Source organism: Apteryx mantelli, chromosome 10 (assembly GCF_036417845.1).
Source record: "Apteryx mantelli isolate bAptMan1 chromosome 10, bAptMan1.hap1, whole genome shotgun sequence".
Taxonomy (NCBI): domain Eukaryota; kingdom Metazoa; phylum Chordata; class Aves; order Apterygiformes; family Apterygidae; genus Apteryx; species Apteryx mantelli.
Window position 1 is genome coordinate 24,836,934 of NC_089987.1, and position 12,251 is coordinate 24,849,184.

The following is a 12,251-nucleotide window of genomic DNA, read 5'->3' on the forward strand; positions in this document are numbered from 1 at the left end:
GCCACCTGAAACTGCAAAACTGGAGCATGGTGCTAACAGGCCTCTCATTCCAGCCCCAAAGCCCCTCTCAAGGACCTTGTGTCTAGCTCAAAGCCCCCCCAGGAAGTCTGCAGCAAAGAGGCTGTGCTGGTGGCAGGCTTTGGGTGGAGGCATGCAGAGACCAGGCTGAGCCATATGCACTCAGCAGCCACAGAAGATAAGAGGGCTTTGTGCTAGTTAAATAGCCCCTGGGGCCTTCCTTGTGTTCAGAGCAGTCCAAGGTAAGGCAGAGAGACCACCAGGTTATTTTTTGAGGGGCCAGCTTCAGGCCAGGGCAGAGACGGCCTTGGCAGGGACACTGCAGCTGGGAGAAGACACAGGTACTATTGGTTGCACTATGTTTATTAGTAACTCTGACACAGGGATCACAGACTGTCCCGCATGTCCGGGGTGGGGTCATCCCAGGCAGCTCACTTGAAGACCACAGAGGGCTGAGCAGGTGATTCAGTACACCTGAAGTCCCCTGGCACTGCGTGGTCTCTTGCAGGGGCAGGCAGTGTGTGCTGTGCTGCTTCTCACCAAGGAATAGCTTTGCCTTCCCAGTTGAGCAGGCTCCCACTGTGCTTCTCAGACAGAATCGGCAGTACAGACAGCAGCCCCCGCACGCTTGTGTCCGCTGTCAGATCAGCCTGCAACGATCCAACAAAGGGCATGGTTGAGGAGCAGGATTGAGACGCCACAGCCATCGCTGGCCATCCACCAACATGCACTCAGCTGTGCACATCCACAGCAAAGCTCCTTCTGCCCAGACTCAGCGTGAGAGCCACAGGAGGTGCGACAGGTCATTTTTGTGAGTGGATAGCAGGCACCACATGCTCATTGGCAGCTTGAATGGAGGCAGCTTGAGCTAGGAAGCCAGCTGCAGGCTTTGTGAGCAGGGACAGTAACCACACACATCGGCTTAGCCAAGCAGGCCATGTAAAACATCCTGCTGCAAGTGTGATGCTACAGGCAGGCTTCTCAAACCTCCAGGGCTGCAGGGACAGCCCTCCTCAAAACAGGGATCCTGCAGTGTGAACAGGATAACTGGAGACCTCCTGGGTCTGCAGCTCTCCGAAGAAGGGGATGCAGGACAGGAAAGTGCTGCTCTGTTCACTCCTGCTCCATTGAATCCCGGTTCTCTGCTCCTCTCTGGGCCTGTCCAAAGCCTTTACCCTCCTGAACAGGCCTCCTAGCAGACCTGGATGTGCTGCCCTGGTGCAGGACATGTGCTGATGCTATTTCCCAGAATGTCCTTGCAGTGAAGTATTTCTCAGTCAGCGCATACAGGCTCTGCAGGGGCCCAGCACAGACCCAGGCAACTCGTGGCCTAGCAGGCAGCTTCTTCTCACATGCATCCCTCCTCCTGAGAGCAATCTTGACCACCTGAGGCACCTCCAGCATGAGTGTGAGTTTGCTGGGCTGGATCCTGTACGTGGGGCCCCCTCACCCCTGCCCAGCCAGAACCCACCTCCTGGGTGCCCATGTCGGTTTTCACCCAGCCAGGGTGAAGCGCCACGCAGAGGATTCCGGTCTCCTCGTAGGTCAGAGCCTGGCACTTGGTGAGCATGTTGAGGGCAGCCTGGAAGAGGAAGGGAGCATAAGCAGCAGGCAGCGCTTAGCAGTAGAAAGCGCCACACACCAGGCTCCACTCCAATGTCTGCCTCAAGGCGAAGGAGAAAAACCAACGCCAGGTCTCCAGGAGACAATGCAGAGTATGTGTCTTCCTTCAGTGAGCAGTGGCCAGGTGGGGGCTGGGCACGGAGATGCCCAGAACGCTCAGGCTACAACTGGTACAGTTAAGTCTCTCTATCTCGCAAGCTCAGGTGCCGCCCTGAGACCAGGCCTGGCAAGGGCTAGCTCTTGCTCCTGCTGAGCTCACGAGGGCAGGCAGGGTCCCAGTCTCCATACCTTGCTGCAGCGGTAGGAGATGACAGGCTTGAAGAAGGACTCAGAAGTTTTCTCGATGGACCCCATAATGGTGGAGATGTTGATGATGGCTGCCTTGCTGCAACTCAGTCCCTTGTCTGTGCTCTCCCGGGCAGCTTTCTTCAGCAGGGGAAGGAACGCCTGGGGAGAAGCAGCATCATGAGGTGCCTGTGCCTTGAGCCAGCCCCACTTCTGGCAACTGCAGCTCAGCCTCTCTGCAGCAGGGAGGATGAGGAGGAACAGTGGGAGCCCGGGTGTTTTGCTGCAGTGGCCCTGCCCCCTCCCGCCCAGGGCCCTTTGCAAAGTAATCTGGGATCTCTGTCATGACCACAGCAAAGAGGTGTGTGGCCAAAGACATAGGAAATGAAGGCCAGGCCCAAACTCCTTGCCAAATGGCTCCAATACCAAGGGGAAGCTCCTGCACCAATGAAGCCGCTGTCAGGGTGAAGCACAAAGCTGCAGTTTAGCTCCCTGCCTTGGCTTTGATTTCAGCACAGAGAAGTGGTGCCTAATACTCTGGCTCTGTAGCACCAGAGAAACAAAGGCAGTTTGTCCTGCAGGGTCTATGCTGACTCTCTCCAAGCCTCAACCAGCCGCATGCTCCTCCAGAGATGTGCAGGCAGCCATGCTCTCTGTATATCAGGCTGCAGACCCAGCTATGCTCAGCTGGGCCAAATTCCCCCTCTGTGGTGACTTCTGTCCCCAGGGTTACCTGGGCCATCAGCAATGGCCCCACTGCATTGGTCTTGTATGCCCTTATCATCTCTTCAGAGTCCACCGTCTCCAGCGTCACTGGGGCACAAATGCCAGCGTTGTTTATCAGCAGATTCAGGCCTGCACCATTCAGCTTCCCCTCCACGATCTTCACTGCATTGATAATGGCTGAGGGATCTGCAACATCTGGAGAGACAGAGGACAGGATTTGAGAGCCATGGCTGACCTGATATCCCCCAGGCAGAGGTGTCTTCATTTCCTTGTAGAGCCAGAGCAGCCTTGGGGCTGACTGGGGACCGACAATGCTCAGGGATGGATGTTCCTGTGGAAATCTCAGGCTGGAGTTTTTTGGGCAGGGGGAGCAGCCTGGCCCTGATCCAAGTCGTGGTGGATGGCCAGACCATGGCACACTCAGACTGCCCTGGGTCTGCTGCACAGGCTGCAATCTTAAAGCAGTGCCTGTCCTACAGCAACATCTGCTCTCCTGGGAGAGCCATTCACAGAGGCCAAGGATGCTAACTGGCTTGGCCAGCGCTGGTTGGACCCTTCCATACAGGGGAGGGCTCCAAGCTGGGCTCCTGGTGCAGAGGAATGAACCCCCAGGACAGCCCACTCTCACACGTGTGGTAGCACAACCTGACAAAAGGGGCTGCTCCTGGCACCACTTGCAGTTGGCTGTCAACAGGTCCATCTCGACTGGGCTTAGCAGGAGTGCTCGAGAAAAAGGCCTGACTGTGGTTAGCACCACCCCTGCCAGGGGAACGTCTGATTTTTGAATGCTAGGCATCTTTGTAACCTCTGCATCCAAGGTCCACCCAAGGGGCCCAGCAGGAAAAGACGCTCAACAACAGCTCTCTGTCCCGGCCTTCGTGGTCTCCCATCTGTGGACACCAGATGGTGCTGTGCAACCAGCTCAGAGCATCCTGAAACCCACAGGCTCCAACAGGTCCTACAGCTGTCTCCTCCGCCCCGCAGAATGAGTTCAGGGTGCCCCACTACCATCAGCCCAAGGGCTCCCCCCGGGGCATCCCACAGAGCAAAGCCACCCTGGAGACAGTCCCGTGGTGGCACAGTGCTACTGTGCCTTCCCTGCTGTGTCAGGATAGGCACCAGCAGCTCTGGCCTCCCATCCGTGAACAAAGTCCCTCCTTAAGCAGTTTCTGAGGAGCCGTGAGGCAGAGCGGAAGGTGGAACAGTCCCGACATGGGCTGTGTCGGGTCCTACTGCAGGATTGCTCTGCAGGACCCTATAGCCCTGTGCAGGCTCTGGGACAGCCATGCAGCTTTTCAATGGAGCTGCCTTCCTCCCAGAGCCCTCTGAGTCTCACAGGTCTATCTGGGACTTGGGGTCAACATGGCTCAGCTGCATCAAGGCGCAAGGAAGCAACAACTCTGCTAGCAGAGTTGGAGGTGCCCAGGACTGGTCTCAAGTGCCTCCCAGTCCTGTGGCCACAGGACAAGGGGGCTCCAAGGAGCAGGGTACTGGGGGCAGGGAGACACAGGGGCTGAGGTAGGTCCGGAGGAACTGGGCTTTTGGCAGTGGTGCTTGAAGTTGGGCAGCTCTTAAGAACTGGAGCCCAATACAGAGCCTGCAGGTGGGGAGGGAGGGAAGGGAGAAATGGGGCCTCTGTGGCTAGCAGTGATGCATCCACTCAGAGGCAGAGTGCACCTACCCAGCTTCACAAGAACCAGGTTTGGGTGCCTGGACACCAGATCTCTCAGCTCCTACAAAAAAAAACATGGAAACAATCAGGGCACCAGTAATCGTCCACCCTAAGGGAAACATCTTCCAGAGGGCCTTGCCTTCCCCCCAGGCCAGAGGGAGGAGATTAGTCCACACTTGTGAATGGCTGCACTATCTAGGTGCTCAGATATTTCCTAGGGTCCACAAAGCAACAGCCACATACACAGAGCAAAATGCTGTCACAACTGCAAGATGCTATGGTCACTCTTTCAATGGCTGCTTGGGTCTACATGCATAACACAGCCAGATCCACAGCAAAGGATGGGCACAAATTATTAAGGACCAGCTTACCTGGGGAATGATGCAAACCAACCAGGAATAAGGCCAGAAGAGTCTTCCAGAGGCTGCTGGAAGTGTTACAGGTCTGGGAATGACCAGGAATGCATTCCTGCCATTCCTGACGCTGTGCATCATCCTTGCTGCTGCAGCCCTTGTACTGCCCTGTCCTTGGCTTTCCTATTTGTTCAACATTTCTCACCACAAGGATCATAGTCACCTCTAGCAACTCACTGGCCCTGCATTTTCATCCAGGTATTTTTAGCTAAAGAGCAGGGGGTTGTGTGGATCCATGCCTGCTCCAGTCTCCCCAGGACACTGCTGAACAGCCGGGCCTGGCTGATGAATGTGAAGGCAGCAAAACACAGCTTTGGGGCCTGCACCTAAAGCACCTTCACACACATGCCAGACACAGACCTGCATGCAGATGGGGAGGGGACAAGAACTACACGGACAGCAACATCTGCTTCCCCCCTACAAGGACCTGGAGATTTGCCCCTTCTTTTTCTTGTAATTGGCTTAAAACAGTGTATCTTATCATATAACAGACACAGTTTGTCTGTGAAAACCTTGAGAAAACCTGTGAAAACCCTGAGAAAATAGGTTTAAAATAAATAGGGAGCTGCAGGACTGGGCAAGATCTCCACAGACCTTTCCCAGGACCAAAAGCGGTTTGTGTGCTCCTAGGTCATCAGCCCCTGAGTTTTGCCATGTTCAGCGGCACTGACCAAAGAGGGTAGGAGCACTGGCCTAAGTGCCTTGTCAGACTCAAAAGGCTTGAAGGCTGGGGAAGTCTTATCTGGATCCAAATAGCACAATCCCAGGACCCACTCTGCTCTGGACACTACATCTTACCCACTCAAGTGAAATGAAGCACTTTGCAAACTTTTATTGATTACTTTTGCCCAAAGGTAAAGGGTTCAGAAGCCCTTTTCAAAAAGGATAAAACCCAAAATGAGACTTTCAGCTTTGCGGTTCTTAACAGCTCTTTGCTTTCTCCCACTACAGCAGGTTTTAAATGACTGAAATCAAACCACCACATTCAATCTGGCCAAAACAAATATCTTTTACAACTATTTAAAATCTCTAACAGACAAATCCACAGAGAATGTGAGAGAGGAAATGCAAATCAGTGACGTCTCATGAGCTGCTGCAATCCCTCGGGCTCATCCTACCAGTGTGGAGTGGGAGAGTCACTGGTCCTGGCGGCGGTCAGAGCTTAGTTGTCCCCTGGAGCTCTGTGCTTCACCATCAGGCTCTGCATTCCCACATTCCCTCTGGGCACAGGAAGTGATGGAAAATACTTCTAAAGGGTTTGCAGTGGCCAACAGGCATTTTTCCTCTCATGAAGTGCTTTGTTCAGCTGCTGGCCTTGAGAACCTCACAGCTCCCTGGGGTAAGTCTAGCCCCACTCACCCCCCAACATCTGATCCAGCCATGAAGGGGCAGGAGGAGTGAGTGTGGCTCTGACCTGGCAGAGGGTCACCCCACTCTCTGTCCCTCATGGTCACTGACTTCAGTAACACCTTGAAAATGCTGCCCTCACCCTGCCTCAGCTGGACAAGGCTTAAAGAAGCATACTGTGCCTGAGAGCAATGCACAGGGACCCTCTGGGAGAAATCAGCTCCAGTCCAGCCCTGCAAACAAGTCCTTTGATCTCATCAGTAACTGTCCAAGCCCAGCATGTGTCGGGGGAGAACGGGCAAAAATAAGGGACTGGAACTAGCTTTCACCCATCCAGTTTGGGCACCAGCAGCAGCAGCAGCAGGAGTTCTGCACCTCTGTGCTGGCAGCAGGGTTCGTTAGTCTCACCGTACTGTGACTACTCACACCTCAGAATAGCACAGGCAGCAAGCATGAGAAGAGCACACCATCCCAAGGACCCTCTAAGGTGTGCTTCCTGCATGCTCTGTGCTGGCCCCTGCACATGGCCAAGCTCTGAGAAGATGCAGCAAAAAGTCAGCCAAAGCTTGCCCTTGTCAGAGCGGTTGTCTCTCTTCTGATATTTTAGTGGGTCTGAGTAAGTGCAGGAAGAACAAAGCTGGCCTTAGTGGAAATAAAGGAAACTGGAAGTGTGGTGCTTTGTTCCCATGATTTCCTGCTGAAACGACATGTGTGTGTCTCTCATATTTCAGTGAGGTGGAAAGCAGGGGAGGGAAGGTCCCATGGCTGCTTTCAGACTCCATGGGCTGTCAGCTCATCAACTGCCAGATTTTGGGGAGATCAGTAACATATTGCAGAACTGGCAAGAGCAGCATCACTGTGACTCATATGAGATCAGACAGCCGCAGCAGCCACAGAGTCAGACCCTATCTTGCGCTAGCTGAAGCAACGGTCACCATGCACAGGGAAAGAAGGAGGGCTGGTTGCAGCACTGCCAATGTAATCTCAAATAGCTCAGTGGTGGAGTTCAAGAACAGTGCGGGCTTTCTCTTCTCTCACTTCTGCCAGTTGCATAAGAGACTTTCAAAGGGACTTTCATACCAAACATGCACCGCAGGCAGCACTCAGTGCAAGCATGAGAGGCATGAGATTCCTATGTAACTCAGATCATGATTTTTTTTGTTGTTGTTGAAGTTATCTGAGCATGTAACTAATGGCAACTGCCTGTGCCCAGAGACGCTGCCAACATGGTCAAAAGTCACTGCATGGCTGGATCTAGCCGGTGAGCTCAGAGCATGGGGCTCCATAAGGCAGAGCTGTGTGCACCTCCAGGCTGCCTAACAGTACGGCTCCCGGTCACCTTCCCTCTGCCTGCTCCCATGAGGAGATACAGCACCCAGCCTAGCTCCAAGGGCAGTGCAGCAGCCTGGGCCTGCCGCTGTGCCCGGGCAACGCCTGACCCCGAAGCAGGAGCACCCCCGACGCACAGCTTGCCAAGTCCAGCCTGCAGCTGGGGTCTGACTCACACCTGAGTCTGACCCCCGGGCAAGTCCGACCTGCAGTCGGGGTGTAACCTGCAGCGGGGGTGGGACCACGGGCGGGGGCCGACTGCGGCCAAGTTTGGCCCCCGGCCGGGGTCTGACCCGCAGCCGAGCCTGGCCCACAGCCAGGGCTGTCCCGCAGCCGGGCCCCGGCGGCCGCGCCGGGCCGCGCCGGGCCGGGCGGCACTGGGAGCGGCTGCCTGCCGGCACGTGCAGCCGCCGCGGGGGCCGCCGAGCTGCCGCGGCCCCGCTGCCGCCGCGCCGGGGCCCGGCCGCGTAGCCGAGGCCCAGCCCGGGGCCGCCGCGCTCTGCCCGCCCCGGGGCGGCCGAGGCGGAGCGGGTCGCAGTCGCAGCCGCGGCGCCGCGCACTGACCTGGGCCCGCGGCCCCTCGGGGTCCCGGCACGTCGCGAAGATCCAGGCGGGGGGCCGGGGCCCGCCCAGCAGCTGCTTCACCAGCTCCAGCCCGATGCCGCGGTTGGAGCCGGTGAGCAGCACGGCGCGAGCCCGCAGCGCCGCCATGCCCTCGCTCGCCCTGGGGCTCCGGGGGCCGGCGCGGCCCGGCCCGGGCCTTCCGGGGCCGCCCCGCGCTGCCGCCCGGGGGCCGGCCCGGGCCTTGCGGGGCCGCCCCGCTCCGCAGCCGCGGCCGGTCTGGGGGGCGGGGAGCGGCGGCGCGGCCCTCCGGGGAGGCGAGGCGAGGTGAGGCGAGGGCCCGCGGCCGTTCCCTGGGCAGAGCCGCAAGGGGAAGGGGCCGCGGCCCCTGGCAGGGCCCAGGTGGTGTCGGCGTGGGGAGGTTTCCCCAGAAGGGTTTGTGCCCGCGACCCCAAAGCCAGGTCCCCCACGAGAGCAGCCTGCGCCCTCCTGGGCCCCGTGGCTGGATGTGCCAGGCTGAGGTCTCTGCTCTGCCTCCGGCCAGGCTGACTCGGGCCGGGGTCGTGGGGGGTGATGATTTTTCTCACTTAACGTTCAGCCCAACAGCTCGTCAGACAAGCTGGGTTTGAAACGTCACCCAAGAAGGCCTGAGCACAGCTTCAGGGCAGAGGCACGCACCCCGGGGCAGCAAGCCCAGCGTTGGCCCAAGCCCGGCCCGCAGCCCTGCCACCTGTCCGCTGCCTCTTCCCAGTGGGCCTGGGGTCCTGGTGCTGCTCAGATCTCCCTGCTCTTACTTACTCTGAAACAGCAGCCCCAAGGGTGGCCTGGGTTCCCCACTGGGAGGAGCAGTGGTTTACTGGGGAATTTTCAGGGGGCTGGGATTTTCTAGAGCTGTCTCAGCAGATTAGAGGGGGCTCCAGATCTTCCCACAGGTAGGATGGAGGGGAGAAGGAGGGAATTTCCAGCATCTCTGAGAAGCTAGGTGGTACCTCCAGCACCTTTGGCATAGAGATGTGATACATCCACGCTCCTGGGAAGGTAAAAAATCCCAGTGTTGACTCAGGGGTTTACAATTTGTCAGGCAGGTACCCGGTATTTCACAGCTCGCTCTTATGGCCCACACAGAAATCAGCCTGATTTTGCCCTCTCCAGGCTAATCAGATCATGCATCCATAAAGTAAGCGTGCTGCAGTGCAAGGACACAGCTGCTCTGGGAGGCTTTCCCTACCTCCTTTGCTGATGGGCATCAGGAATCTGGTTCCAAAGGCATGGAAAGGAATAAAGCAAGAAAAAGGCTTGGTAACACTAGGGCTGGGAGGAGCGCTGGAAAGAGAGAAATGAAGAGAGACTAAGTATCAGTGTCAACTGGAGGATGGTGTGTGGATGGGACGTACATGTTCTAACTCTGCTGTCTGCCCGGGTGGATATTGATGTGATGGAGTTTCCTGTTTTGTTTTAGTTTCAGTTATTATATGGGAAACTATATGCACGAACAACATTAAAATCCCATCATGGTGATTGTACAATGAGAAGCTCAACAGTGAAGTAATCACTGAGCAACTCATAGATAGATAGAAAGATAGATAGATATAAACATTATTATTTATGTTGCTGATTTTCATTCTTACTTGACAAACACTAGACAAAACACCTCTGATACCAATAAATAAACCAGCGTATAAATAATGATATCATATCAATTTGGCAAAACTATCAAGCAGCTTGTGCTAACTTCACTCTACTCCATTGCAGTTCAGTGACATTGCTGTGCCTCTGCTCCCTAGTTTTCCTTATGATATAAAAATGCTTTGAGTACCCTTTGGTTTTAAACAGCTACACAGTAATTGGAGTTTACTAAAAATAAATCTTTGATTGTGCCAATGAATACTACAAAGCAGAAACCTTCATTATAACATTTTTAATCAAGGTCCCGTTCTCCTTCTCCTGCCTCGTTATGTTCTCAGGCCCTGAATTGGGTGACTTGTCACCAGGAGTCCTGCTGCATCTGTTGCAAGGACTGGAAGATGTTTAGGAAATTAGGAGGGGTGCCTACAAAGAAACAGTCTCGATGAACTGCACTGAGAAATGGTTCTTTAGCGCCCTTTTACACAGAGATCCTGTGTGTTGTGGGCACATCACATTAACCAACTCTTTGTAGATACTCACTTCAAAGAGCCCTGGAAACAGGGATTGCCTGTGATCTGCTGTGTAGAAATGGTTAGCATGCACAGCCACAGCTGAGGTCAGTAGGAACTCTGTTCTGAACATAGTTAACGCAAGCCATGAAAAAAAAAGCATGATCTAGGCATGTGAAATTGAATACTTCACAGACTGCTTACCTCACTTTTATGCTTCAGTTCTCCACGTTCAAAATAGGGGATTATAAATTTTTTGCGAACCTCATTAGTTAAATGTTGTGAGGCTGCCCGAAGGTGATAGAGAAATGCAAAAAAAAAAAAGAAAAAAAAGAAAGAAATATTAGCTTACCTGAGTGCTTTATTTTCGCAGCAACATAGAGGCCTTGGTGACTTCCTCCTCCTGATGTATACGACATGGTGGCCTGGCTAATGCTGCCTGGTAAAACCTGTTTCTGATCTTACTGAGCTTTGGAGTGCTTGAGTGTTTAACTACAAACATGAACCAAGCATTTTTGTCTGTAACTTCTACCCACTTTGAGGTGCGTCGCTTGAATATTTTATACAGATGGTAGTAACAGACCTGACTGAAGCTTTTTGCACACCGAAGCAGTGGGAAAAATAGGTAAGAAATCACAAGAAAGGTTGTTATAAACAAAGTGGTGGGAACTGTACTAGAAGGATCCTTAAAGCCCACAGAGTTTCTTGTTCTGAAGAGGCAATGAGTATGGAATAGCAGTAATGCTATTGTTGTTACAACCTGGGTTACTGTCTGTGTTATATATTCACTTCTTTGATATGAAGGCACATTTCTTAGTTCTTTTTGGCAAGTTTAATTAAAAAGACTGCAGGGGTACCCTTCCCCCCAGTCCCAAGTCTCCCAAACCCAAAGCAAATACAGGACTTTCTCTTGCACATTTTTATGACCCACTTGAGTAGAGGAATTTTTCAGAATAGTCACAGAGTGTACAAGTGTTTTGAGCTAATTAAACATTTACATACTGTCAAACTCGTTGATTACTTCTTCCACTTATGTTTACAGTAGCTTAGAAAGATCCTGGGTCCTTTTCATAACATATTGCTGTTTTCATGAAACATTTTCTTTAATTGGGGACATTTTCTTCAATCAGGGACCTCCCTGTTTTGCTAGGTGAGCTTCTTCCCACTTGCTAGTTAGTGGAAGCACTTTAATTTCTTATTCTTCAGGGTATTGCTTTCTCGGTTGTTTTCCATTCATGGTTCCTCACTTCTTGATAAGAGCTAGGCTATGTTGAAGTTGAATACTAAGGTTGTTGCTCTGGGACGTTGGTCTTTTTGTGTCTGCCTAATGCCATGCATGCAGTTTGGGCTGAATTCATCTTCCCCTCCACCACTTGTTCTGCCTCTTTACTGCCATGCTACCCTCAGCTCCTCTCTGATCTTGGTGACTGCTGGCTTCCTCTGAACACAGCTCTGCTATGTCTTTACAAACCCCTCACTGCCCACTGTGACAGTTGTTTCTCACTGCAGCCCCTGATGTTGTCCATGTGACCCTTAGATTTAATATCCTGTCCCATTGCTGGAAATGGTGACCCTCAGAAACAGGAGATGAAGCTGAGCCATTTCCTACAAAGGAAGAAATCCTACTACAAACTTAAGGTTTTTTTCCATGTCTTTCTTTGATGTGTTCCTTAGTTAGGGTTTCAGTCAAATGTTTGGGTTCTGCTGTCTGAGAGGTTGGACTCTCACCACTGACCATCCAGTGGGGGCTGGTAAAACACTTTTAGGAGGAAGGTCATACACTTTGGCTTTAGCAAAGAAGAGGGACTAGAAAGGAGTTTTTGTTTTTTTTTTTTTTTTCCCCAGCATCATCAACCATTCATCAGGTGATAAATGCCAACTGCTCTTGCTGGCCTTGCCTCATTCTCTCATTACAACCCACTGATGTCCATCCAAGAAACTCACAAGCTGATCATTAAGCCATAAGTGTTTATAAGACAGGGGTATATCTTTTTGTCACATAAGGGAGCCCATTCTCAGACATCCCTGGTAGTAAATATGATATTGGGGGAAAAAAATCCTGCCTGGTTGTCCATAGGTCCCCCTCAGGACATCTTCCAGTTCCTCCCTGAGGGTGGTAGGAAAGAGGCCAGTGGTGGTCTG

General features: G+C 53.3%; 1 protein-coding gene across 2 annotated transcripts; it reads right to left on the reverse strand.

Moving 5' to 3' along the window:
- Positions 1-363: 363 nt before the first annotated feature.
- Positions 364-8,193, reverse strand: LOC136992862 (C-signal-like). 2 transcript variants are annotated; one of them, XM_067302803.1, is made up of 6 exons: positions 7,978-8,188; positions 4,334-4,385; positions 2,660-2,847; positions 1,930-2,088; positions 1,490-1,600; positions 364-668 (listed from the first exon to the last, which is right to left on the reverse strand). In XM_067302803.1, exons 1-6 carry the CDS (start codon positions 8,122-8,124, stop codon positions 555-557), a joined length of 771 nt encoding a protein of 256 aa, XP_067158904.1. In that variant the 5' UTR covers positions 8,125-8,188; the 3' UTR covers positions 364-554. The 2 variants fall into 2 exon arrangements, with proteins under 2 accessions (XP_067158904.1, XP_067158905.1); XM_067302804.1 differs by lacking the exon at positions 1,490-1,600 and having other exon boundaries at positions 7,978-8,193.
- Between the last annotated feature and the right edge of the window lie 4,058 nt (positions 8,194-12,251).